This window comes from Protopterus annectens, chromosome 1.part1, assembly GCF_019279795.1.
Source record: "Protopterus annectens isolate FY-2018-M chromosome 1.part1, PAN1.0, whole genome shotgun sequence".
Taxonomy (NCBI): domain Eukaryota; kingdom Metazoa; phylum Chordata; order Ceratodontiformes; family Protopteridae; genus Protopterus; species Protopterus annectens.
The window spans coordinates 548,487,052-548,499,999 of record NC_056726.1 but is presented as its reverse complement, the minus strand read 5'-3'; the positions used below and the strand labels follow the sequence as shown (position 1 = coordinate 548,499,999).

Below are 12,948 nucleotides of genomic sequence, written 5' to 3'. Positions count from 1 at the left end.
GAAACACTATACAGTTATATTTTACTTGAAACTACTGAAAAGTTTTATCTGAGGAAAAGAATGATTTGTTACTGCAAACTTTTCTTATCTCTCAGTGGGTTAACGCACTCATTTCATGACTTTCATGAACTGTTGGCAAATTCAGGTATAACATACAGCCTACCTGTCATCTTTACTTAAGCAGTATTGACAAAAATGACACTGCTTCCCCTGTAATATGACCTTATATGTATAAGTAGCAATGCATCCCACAGTAACTTTATACGTTTGTGGTCTTCATAAAACTATACAACAACAGTACTGGTACTAACGTCAATGAGGCAGCTAAAGAAGACACAAAGTTTATAAAAACAAAGCATGGCACAAAATTGCTACCACAGAAACCAATAATATTATTATGACTGCTAAGAACTATTTGGCTTGCTTCCATTTTTCTTTTACTTATCAGATGGCCAAGTTGCAGACTCCAGTTTAAACTAAACTTAAATCCCCACTCCACACACAGACATGTGTCAAGTAAATACATGAAACTGTTTGTATCTGTGCCATACTTTTTTGAATTCCTTCACAGTTTGGGTCATGCAACCTCGTTATAAAGCTGATCTGTGCATCCATAACCTTATTTGGGAAAATGTGCTTATACTGACAATAAGCATTTAGCCTACATTTCTCAAATGTCTTCTCTAAAAGCCACTATGTGAATATGTATTGAGTTTACTGACATTTTCAAAAAGTGTTATCACTTCCTCCCTTCTCCATTACAAGTGGCTATATGGAAGTAACTACTGTATGCAAACATATATATATATATATATATATATATATATATATATATATATATACACACACATACATATAGAGACACACACACACACACACACACACACACACACACACACACACACAGACATCTCCATTTTATATACTGACTTTTATCTATTTCAGGTTCATGAAGTGATGAGTCTATTCTGATATCAGTAGGCATAAAATGATGGGATGTCAGCCAACCTCCGCTGAAATCTGCATATGCCCAACTGACGTTGTTAAGAAGCGATAATGTCACTTCATTATGTCTAATCTTATCTCCTCCTTTGACTCCTGTGTTTTTCTCTTCTTACCAGTAATTAAAAAAATATATGGACTTGCAACACATAATAAAAAGAGTAAGTATTACAGAAAAATAAGACAGATACATAAAGATATATAACCCAGAGACCAACACTTAACATCTTCAGTAAGAGTCTAAACATTATAAAATGAGGGTTCATAGGCTGGTACTAGGCTATCGGCCTTAGGGCCTACACAAGCCTAGCCATAACAATTCCCAGGCTATTTCTTCCCACAATATTTACTTCCCTGGACCCCTGTCTAGCAGGTTGACTGATGTGATCCCCGGGGTGAATTTCCTATCTCCCATCCAATCACCAAGGTTCTTTTTGAAGAGGGCCAAAGAGGTGCTCTGCTTGACATGTATGGGCAGTCTATTCCAGAGACTGGGGAGTCTCTGGGTCAGAAACCTATTCCTCCAGCATGTTTTGTTCATTGTAATGATAAGGTTTAGATCCCTGGAGCATGTGGCTCTGAGGGACTCGGATTTCTTTAAGTGTAGCATGTCCAACGGCAATGGGTTTGACATGGCCTTGTATGTTAAGCATAGATCACCTCTGAGTAGATGATATGTGACAGAGTATAGGAGGAGTTTTTTTTTTTAGATGGTCAGCATAGGGCATCTGCTTTAGGCCTCTGATTCTTTTAGTGAGATATTTCTGCAGCCTTTCCAGTTGTTGCAGATGTCTTGAGAGGTACACACAAAACGGGGCGTTGTATTCCATAATGGGTCTGAGGGATGAGTACAGTGGGACAATGACCTCCTTTTTTCTGGATGAAAAGCCCTTAGTGATGAGGTGTGCCACATAGAAGGATTCCCTGACTGTTGTGGCGATGTGGTTATCTAAGGTGAGACCACTGTCCACCTGTGTCCCCAAGTTCCTTATCACACTTTCGGTGTTTAGTGTACTGCCACCTATGTGGTAATTCACAGGTAAATGTTTTTTCCCCAAAGGGGATAACTGTACATTTCTTGGCATTGAGCTTCAGCCCATGGCTCTTGCACCAAGCATCTGTTTTTGTAAGGCCCTTTTGTAGAATATCCACATAATTTGGGGATTCAATAATGGCTCCCAGTTTGCAGTCATCTGAGAACTTTGTTAGCCAAAGTGCCTTAGTGTTGGCCTGTACTTCAGAGAAGTAGATGCCAAACAAGAGCGGTCCCAGGACTGAACCCTAAGGTACTCCACTTGTCTTATGTCTGGAACTGGATTTTGAGTCCGCTACTTTTACAGTCTGGGTTCTGTCAGTAAGCCAGTTGGCAACCCATCAAATGACGTAGGTATTAATGCCCAGCTTAGTAAGTTTATCTATATTTTCAGATTAGGGGATGGTGTCGAAGGCCTTGGTGAGGTCCAGACAGGCTGGGTGGACCACCTTACCCTTGCCCACGGCTCTGGATACTGATTCGAAGTCAATCAGGTTCAGGAGACATGATCGGCCCTTCACGAACCCAAACTGCATGGGGTCCAGTGTTTGAAGGTTGCCAATGTCTTTGTTTATAAGTTCCATAATAATATGTTCCATGGCCTTGCAGATCAAGCTCATCAGACTGATGGGGCGGTAGTTCCCAGGATCCAAGGTGGGTCCCCCCCTTGTGGAGTGGGATAACTGTAGCTGTGTGCCACTCAGTGGGCACAAAGCCTGAGATGAGGTTATGATTAAACATGACACTTAGGTGAGGTGCCAGCTCATTTTGTAGTTCATATAGTACACAGCCTGGGATGTCGTCTGGTCCCATGGATGCTGTATTCTTAACTTTGGAGAGTGCGGTTTCTACCTGTGTGGCCATTATTACCAGAATTTGGCAACCTTTCGGTATTGAGATGGGTCCTTTGGAGGTGAGAGGGGGGTGAAGTTTGCACTGAATTGATCTGCCAGAATATTGGCATTATCCTTGCAGTAAGTATATTTAATGCCATTCTGTTGTAGCTCAGAGCAGATCTGAGCATTGCCATTTAGATTCTTGACATAGCTATAGAATGCCTTGTGGTTGTCTTTGGAATCTTTGGCAATTTTATTTTCATAACTAGCCTTGGAGGATTTTATGAGGGATTTCAGCTTCTTACTGAGGCTGGCAAGGGTGTCCTCTTTTCTGCAACAGTTTCTTCCTTTTGTTGTAAAGTTTGTTTATGACAAGGGACCACCAGATTGGCTTCCTTTTTTTGGAGGAGAGCTTCTTCATTCTATTGGGGATGGCACAATTCATGCATGAGTGGATGTGCTTGTACAGTGCCTTAGTGTAGGATTCAGCAGTTGAACTTTCAGTTCCCGTCTACATGGGTGTTATGAAGTTTGTCAATTCTGACTTGAGTAGCATGAAGCTGGTTTTGGAGAGGTTTCCTTACTGGGGGGTGGGTGTGGGATGTGGATGTCAAGGGTGATTAGCTTATGGTCAGACCTGACCAACGAAGGGGTGACCATAGGTGTGCAGCATTGATTTCCCATGTTGGTAATGACCAGGTCTAGGATATTGGAGCCCCTGGTGGGACTAAGGATTAGTTGATCCAGGGCTTTGGAATTTATGAATTCCAAGAACCGTTGGGCAAATGTGTTGGTACCAGAGTAGTTTTCCCAGTTAATGGCAGGGTAGTTGAAATCACCCAGTATTAGGGTGTTTGGCTGTATCTTAATATTTTCCAGTATGTTTAGAAAGGTGTAGTGAGAATCTTGGTACATGGTGGGGATCTGTAGCAAGCTACAATTTGGATTGCAGTCTTACCTAGTGTTAGTTGCACCTGGAGAATCTCAGATGCATTGTGTTGGGCAACAAGCCTGGTGTTGTGAATATCCTTGGTGAATATGGACACTCCTCCACCTTTAGCGTTTCGGCCCTGGTTTGGTGGTTGAAAAGTGTGGTAAGAGTCAGTTGTGGAACTAATAGGTATAAGGGAAGGATGGACAAGAGTTTTTGAGGAGCCAGAAGACCCCAGTAGCAGGTAATTTTTCTTAGAAATAATTTCATCAATATCAGATATAAAATTCAGTCACAGTGAACGGTATATGACAACAAGAGATTATTTGTTAATCAAAGTGTGGGACCTTATCATGGAACACAGGCCTGCAGAAACCTTTCAGGTACTATCCCCTTTACATACCACTCCTGTCCTACTAAATTGGCGTCGCTAGGAAGACACCTTCTACCTGAAGAACTAACCAATGAATTTAACTGACTAGCCGACCATAGGGTAAAGCAAATAAGGTACTAGCCCCTCTACATACCACTCCTGTCCTACTAAATCAGTGTCGCTAGGAAGACATCCTCTACCTGAAAAACTAACCAATGAATTTAACTGACTAGCCATCCATAGGGGAAAGCAAATTAGGTTAATATCTTTATAAGTTGCTGTAAACCAAATGTACAATTAAATAATTAAGCAAGCCCTGGGTCCATAGCACTGCAAAGTGTCCCCAGTAAGGGAGCATCTTTCCATCTAAATGTGGCTAAAACCTACCAAAACGTATAACCACTTGTACAAGGAGTTAGCTCCATTCCCTACCTTTAATCAATAAACAAGAAGGTAACAAAGATTTAAAAACATAGCACAGTCTACAGTCTACTTACAGGCAGGCTGTGTGAATCTTGTAATCGGACTTGGACAATCTAGTCCAAAATCCCCTCCCCTTCTAGCTACGTACTTATCCCCCCTTGGCACCCACCATTTTTAAACACTCCAGTGCTCCCGGACCTAGATGGCTGCTGTGTAGCGTGGTATGTAAAGTGTCTAGCCAAATATCATACTTTTAACTTAAATGTCATACTTTTATCTTGAATACCGAGTAAATTCAAAATTCAGTCAGCGTTGGTGATATACTGCATAGGTAGCATTGCTATATCTGTAGCTGTTTGCAACTCTATAGAAGCCTGCTCTTGTAGCTGAAAGACCAAACAGCATGTCGTGTATTTAATGTCTATAAAACACACTTATAGGTTGAGAAAGAATTATTGGGCCAGTCGCTAAACTGTTTAATCAATTGCTAACTTATTGGGAGCTTAAAAATGTTACTTTGCTGAATTAGCTCATTGCTGACTTACTGGGAGCTTAATAATGTTATTTTGCTGAACTAGCTGTGTTGTAAGCCATGCTAACACTGTGAAGTAATTACTACATTAGTTGCTCAGTTGCTAGAGTCATTCACAGGCTGATTCTTGCACACAATACCTATCTACACATAGCCTAGCCTAAAAACACAGTGATTTGTAAGAAAAGGCTGTCGCTAACACAATCACAATGGTTTGCTGCTAAATTACCATATGTCACAAATACTACTTTAACGATTAGCTGCTATTAGATATAAGGGAAAATAACATCCTAACAAATGTTTTGCTAGACTGTGAAGACTATTGTGTGACCTTTAGTGACTGTAGATGGTGAGACTCATGTTTCTTAAACTAGAATGCTAACTTTATATCCTTTGTTAGGTACTATCCCATCTACATAACACTTCTGTCCTACTAAATAAATAAGGTTAATATCTTTATAAGCTGCTGTAAACCAAATGTGCAATTAAGCAAGCCCTGGATCCATAGCACTTCAAGGTGTCCCCCAGTTACTCAGTAAGGGAGCCTCTTTCCATCTAAAGGTGGCTAAAACCTACCAGAAAATATAACCAGTTGTACAAGGAGTTAGCTCCATTCCCTACCTTTAATCAATAAACAATAGGGTAGCATCTAGTGCAAACTGGTGTACTTTCAGAAAATAGAAAAAGCAACAAACAGACATTTAAAACATAGCACATTGTACAGTCTACTTACAGGCAGGCTGTGTGGATCTTGTGATAGGACTTGTCTCACACCACTATGGCTCACTCCGAGCCCCACTCTGCCCCCAAATTCCACCCACCCCCAGTACTGATGGATTTATACTAACTTAGCCACTCCCCCTCCTTTTCTTCCAATCAGCATCTCTCATCCCATTCCTCCCTCCCAATTAGCATCTCCCATCACCATAGGATTACCTCTGCCTCTTTCCTCATACTAATTCTCTCTCACCACCAAAGGATCCCCCCACTCTGCCACTTTTTTTCTTCCTTCTTATATCCAGGTAACTTCAAGCCCTAAAAATGTCTAGAACTCTTTATACACCAGCATCTAAGCATACATTGGCTCTCTCTCTGCTGTCTGTGCTACCTATCCTTTACCTCCTCACTGCCTACGAAGGCCAATAATACCTCAGATTCCACTATCCAAATCATCACACTATTACCCCTAACCTCTAATAACACATCTTATCTAATTATCCCCCACACATCTGATCTTTCATCCCTTTAAATCACCACCCAATTAAAACCCTAAACTCCAACCCCAAAGACAAACATTATGTAAAACTTATACATAAATTTCTAAAACTCATAATCAGACTTCACTACAACCTCAGAGTAGACAGGGACATACATACCAACCTTGGCTCTTCTTCTCATAGTGCCACTAACTCCTACAACAATACTCCCACCATTACAATCCCACTTAATAGAACCACTAACTCTCTTCTCACCTTTTACCTAAACATTAGAAGCATAAACAACAAAATACACAACCTACATGCCCTATTAGCAGTACATTCCCCCGATATAATGTGTCTCACAGAAACCTGGCTATAACCTACTACTGCTGCTGATGAGATTACCACCAGGGTATAATATTCACCGATTAGACCACACTACTAAAAAGGGGGTAGCAGTTCTCTACAAAAACACACTAAGTATTAATAGGGATTCCATACAGCCACCCCCATTTAATAATGCTGAAATCCTTATAGCTAAACTTCAAATTAACCACAACAAATGCATAAATATTGTCAGTATCTACATTCCCTCAGGGAACAATATAAACACCCCAGAAGATATCCTCCAATGGTTATCCACTAACTACCCCCAAAAAACCATTGTGCTTGGTGAATTCAACATTGACTGGCCCACCTGTGTAGCAGAATCCCGCGACACCCATATAAATCTCTTCGGGTTCAGTCAAATAATAACTGCTCCTACTAGGCTCAGCAAACCCAACAACAGAGAAAGTATTCTTGATTGGATTCCTAACAGTAGTCATCACCACTTGTATAAATCTGGAACCCTCTCCCATGACCTAAGTGATCACTCTCTAACTTACATTATTAAGGATAAGGGTGAGAACTCCCATCAGCCTACCTTTAGAACAGTCAGAAATACCAAAAACTTCAATCCTGTAAATTTCCAAAATTAACTTAACTCAGCCAGCTGGTCAGTCCTAAAACATACCACTGGAAGAGGCAGTGGCATATTTTAATACTAAATTACTAAACATCCTACACTCCCATGCCCCATCTTGTAATATTAAGACTAAAACAAATGCAGCACCATGGCTCACTAAGGAAATCAGACTTAGAAATAAGGCCAGGCCATTTGGTGAGCAACTAAAGCCCCTCTTGATCAACTAAAATACTGTCAACTTAGGAATGACACAAAAAAAAATCCATTCAGCAAGACAAAAAAAGCTACTACCAAAACCGGCAGCAGAAGCACCAATACAATCCCAAAAAGTTCTGGGCAGGTATAAAGCAGCTTCTTCATCCAGGACAATCTACCACTCCAACCCCAACAAACTACACCCAATAACCACCTGAGAATGTTGCTAGTGCCTTTAATAATTTCTTCAGTGAAACAATCCAATCTCTTGCTAACCAAGTCAATCCCATACACTAACTCCACCACTAATACACCCTTGACTAGCTCCTCCACTAACACACCCAGTACTTATCCCCCTTCAACTTCCAACCTGTCTCTACCACTCTACTTCGATCACTAATCAAAACATTGAAGCCCACCACCCTATCTGCTGACCTTCTCCCAGCAGTGTTCTTAAACATAGCTGGTGATGCCATAGCATTTCCCATATCTATCCTAATCAACAGGTCCCTAACTGTCAGCTCTATCCCCCCAATCTGTAAAATATCCCATGTTATCCCACTCAACAAAGGTGCAAGTTCCACAGAATTATCCAATTACAGACCCATCACCATTCTTTCAAAACTGGCCAAAAGAATGGAAAAGTGCATCCACAAAAAAAATTATGTACCATCTCATTCTGAACCAAATACTGGCAGTCTTGCAGCATGGCTCAAGGCCACATCATAGCACCACCTCTGCTCTCCTTTCTTTCATGAATGCCATATATCTAAACAGAAATAACTTGCTGTCATCAGCCCTCTTCCTAGACCTCTCAATGGCCTTTGAAATGGTCAATCACCAATTACTCATCCACTCTCTGAAATCTATTTCCCTGGACAACCATACTATACAGTGGTTCTAATCCTATTTGAATGGTAGACAACAAGCAGTACTATGGCAGGGCAAACTATCCACTCTGTTACCGCTCACTCTTGGAGTTCCTCAGGGCTCTATTTTGGGTCCTCTACTCTTTTCTTTCTTTATCAATAACCTGCACACTGCCATCCCAGATGTAACATGCATCCAATATGCAGATGACTCCACTCTGATCTGCTCAGCTTACTCCCCAAAAGCCCTGCAAATCTTAACCCAGAATACATTCAACACTGTTGAAAAGTGGCTCTCTAATCACCGTCTTCTGTTGAATCCCAATAAGACCAAACTGTTACTCTTTACCCCCACTTGTAGGTCATCCCCAATTTCCTTTACTAAGCTCTTAGGGGTAATAGTAGATAATAATCTCAAATTCGACCTGCACATCAACAAGACTATTAAAACCATCAACAAAAAGCTTGGCGCACTATACAGAAATAAACTTTTTCTAACCCCAATAGCTAAAATCGTAATCGTCCGCTCTCATTTTCTCTCCACCCTTCTATATGCTTCCCCTATACTCTGTAACCTAAACAAATCAGAGCTTACCAAACTCTCTCACTGTTACCACCATATTGTCAGATTCGCCACTGGATCAACATATAGGACACATCACCTCAATCTCCTAGGGTGGCTAGAACTGCCAAGCTTAATTCAGTTCAATCAGCTAATAGTAGCACATAATATTCTCAACCAACCCGAAAACACCCCCCGCACTTAAAACTATCATAAAACCATACAGTAACTCCAGACCATTACACTCATCCAGCAAGCTGTTTGTCCAAACACTGAAAGCTAATAACATAGCTGGTGACTCCCTGTTTGCCAACTCCATTGGGAAAGCTTGGAACTTACTACCAGCAGACATTACCCTGGGACCCTCTCTAAGCCTCTTTAAAAAAGTCCTCAAACAGTATTATAAAAGGCACTGTCTCTGTCCATGTACCAACCCTGATTAATCCCCATAACAACTCCCTAACTCAACAGCAATGTACTAGCTTCTTGCTCACAAATGCTTGCAATGGCAATCTTGATCTCTACATTTCTTTGTAAAAAAATTGTTGTTGTAATCCACCTGTTTAATATTTTTATATTGTACTGCAAACTGTTAAAATTATGGATCCCTCTAGAGGGACACACCATACTTACTTGTTATTTATGTGTTGCTTGGGATGCATGTTTTTAGCTGCACCACTGGAGCTTTTCTCTCCTGTTAAAATTGTACATTCCTCATGAATGCCTATCGTTTCTTACTTTGGAAAACCGTTAGAATGTATGCATGTTTTTGCCTGTATGTTTGGAGCTTTTCACCCCAGGCCTCCACTGAAAAGGAACATGTATCCACTTGGACTATCCCAGTCAACAAATGTAAAATAAAATAAATAAATAAAATAAGAGTTGTAGCCTGGTACTGCAGGGATGCTCTCTGGAGCCTTGAACCAGGTCTCAGTTACTCCACAGATATCGATATTATCCATTTTTAGGAGCACCTTGAGAGAGTGCATTTTGAGGTTTAGACTTCTAGCACTGAGTAGCATTACTTTCAGATTTTGCATGCTTGTACCTGTTACTGTGATGGTTTTGTCCTTTGAACTTTGCCTAAAAAAGGCACTACAGGGATGGCAAGTGCCTTAGCCAGTAACCTGAATCCCAGGGGTGACAGGTGCAGACCACCTCTGGCAAAGCATCGTGGTCTGCCGATCATGTCATCCCAGGCAAACAGATACTGGATCCCCTTTGAATGACACCAGAAGCTTAGCCAATTTTTGAAGTCAGTCATTTTGTCCTTATATTGTGGTATCATTCTGGGCGAAGCTGGGATGCAACTCAGGGCTAGTGTCATAATTGCCTGGGCCACATGATCCGAGAGCTCTTCCATATCTCTTTTCGTGTAGTCCAGGGAGGTACGTCTCAAGTCATTCACTCCATCATGGACAATGACAGAGTCATATTTGTACTTGTTGTGGAGTGACTTGAGCACATGCATTATGTGGCGGATCCTGGCACCCAACAGGCAGCTGACTGTAATTTTCTTCTTGTTCAGCCTGGTGAGTGGGACATCGGTATGCCTAACTATAGAGTCACCTATGACTAAAGTGTTGGGTATGTTGCCTTGCCTTAGGGGCTGTTGTTGGGTGGCACACTGGTGTTGTGAAGTATGTGACACTTTGGTTGTGACTGGTGTTTGTTTGCGTTTTAGCTTAGGAGGTTCTTGTTGCTTGGGCAGGTTAATGTTAAGGGCCTCCAAATATGTGGGTTTAGTGTTGCTATGTGTGGGTGTTGGTGGTGTGGGTTTAGAAGGGCTATGTATTGCTTGAAGTGTAGTGTGGGTGTTATCCTCCTACTCTTGACTGTCTAACACAATCTGGGGTGGAGAGAGAGCTTTGCTTCCATTTTGGCTGTGATTGTCATCTGCTGCAAAACTAAATATCAGATACTTTTTGAACATGCGAATATACCAAAAATCAACATGAGTCACTCTTACCTTCATTCTAAAGAAAGTAATACTTGTCAGTAAATCCACGGTAGATTTTAGGTCTTGCAACCGTTCAGGACTACTTGCTGGAAAATTGTTCTAGTGGCAGAAAAAAAAATTAACTGTAACCTTTGAATACTTAAATTTTAATGAAATTCTAAATTATATTTTTTTATATAAACAACACACTTTTATACATGTAGCATTAAGAAAATAAAGCACAACCACTATTAACCAACTAGTTACAAGGCGGTGTTTTGTGTTTTACAATCAAAGCTACAAAACAAAATGAAACAAAAATAGTGTTCAAAGCTTACGTGATGTCAAAACACACTGACTTCTACTTATTGTGGTGCTGGTATACAAAGAAAATGACTAGGACCCCTACAGCACAGAGGACCAAGTGAACAACTTCTAGTCATTTAGCTGGAAATGAATATGCATTTCACAGCTGACTATGCTTCCGCTAAGGAATGGGGTGATGTATTCCATTCCATAAATGACTTGACAGGCATGACACTAACATATACATGTGTGCATACTTTTTATATATATATATATATATATATATATATATATATATATATATAAGTGTGTGTGTAATATACACACACACACACACATATATATATATATATATATATATATATGTGTGTATATATATTACACACACAAACATATGCAGGCGTGTGTTTGTGCATGTATTTTTATAAACAGACCATTACCTCTGACCAGAGCCACACAGACAAATGTAAAAGTTATAAATTTAGAAATGGATAAGGATCAGTATTGCCTATTATTCTCACATCTAATCTAAGATAAAGTTATAGCGCAAAAGAAGGGTGATGGACTGGAAATGTTTCTGAATGCTAATTGTCCTGCATATGGATATCAACTATATATGAAAGGCTTTAATGTTAATGAACTAACTAAACTGATTAGCATGTGACATGATATACCTCTGCTTCCAGAGAAATCAGCTGGAGTGCAGGACACTAGACCCCCCCACCCCAAGCCTCCTTAAACTACATCTCATCACGCAGCGATGACGTATGGCCAGATCTGAGGACATGCATCTGCAGAACTGAATAAAATATTTGCTTTCATCACTTTATGCTTTTGGAGCTAAAGGAGAGCCATTCACAATGAACGCAGCTCAAATGCACCCTCCTGTAATTTTTTTTCACAAGATAGAAATTTGGATAAAACCTAGAAGCTTTGGATCCTGAAATGTGAATTTTCCTCAGTTCATGACAATTAACTGAAAAGTCTAAAAAACATTCAGTGTTCAACATTCCTGCAAGTTGCTGAGGAAAAAAAAACATATAAAGGCATCTGATTGTTTTGCTTTCCTTGAAGAGTAGAAAGGCAAAGCAGCAGTACTTGAATCACTGTGAACCCAGAAAAAAAAAAAACTGGTAATTTATCAGGTGGTCATCATTTATAACAGCATTAGGTCATACAGGTACTAAACATGCTAATATTACTAAACTGCAAAATATAACAAATGACCGTGAATCATGTGAGCAGAGGACTTTATTAAAATGTTATTTATTTTTTTTGCAGTACAAAATAATGAAACAAGGTGTAAACTATTAACAGAAACATACCTGGCTATCAAAAGCTGTGGGTGAGTGTGGAGCAAGTAAAATTATTAATGCACATTAAAAGCATTAACTGATGAAAAAGAGGTGTGCAAGATTAAACGCAACTGAAATAATATAAGAACAATGAGAAATAATTAAGCTATGACAGACATAGCAATCTACAACAAAGATACAGCGCAGAGGTAAATCTGTTCATGCAGATGAAATAAAAGCTTGCCTAGCTGTGGCATTAAGCATGACAGGAAACAATGTCCAACTTTTAATCAGCCCTGCAGAAGCTGTGCTAAAAAAATAACTATCTAAAACGCTTAGAAACAAAAACAAGCAAATACAAAAGAAGGCATAAGCTGTTGGACATAAAAATGGAAAGGAAATGCTTATGTGTACCGTGAAAGTGAAAACACTCAGTACACTGAATTGTCTAAATATTTCTGAGGCGCATGAAGCATGACATAGCAG

The 12,948-nt window shown here is 40.1% G+C and overlaps 1 protein-coding gene across 9 annotated transcripts in view; it reads right to left on the bottom strand.

The window, feature by feature from the left end:
- Positions 1–12,948, bottom strand: part of LOC122806326 (protein unc-13 homolog B-like) — a 2,554,726-nt gene that overhangs the window by 1,123,451 nt on the left and 1,418,327 nt on the right. For all 9 annotated transcript variants that reach the window (XM_044076650.1, XM_044076675.1, XM_044076685.1 and 6 more), the window contains one exon: positions 10,892–10,981. In XM_044076650.1, the coding sequence (XP_043932585.1) occupies positions 10,892–10,981 (90 nt within the window). The remainder of the gene's footprint in view (positions 1–10,891; positions 10,982–12,948) is intronic.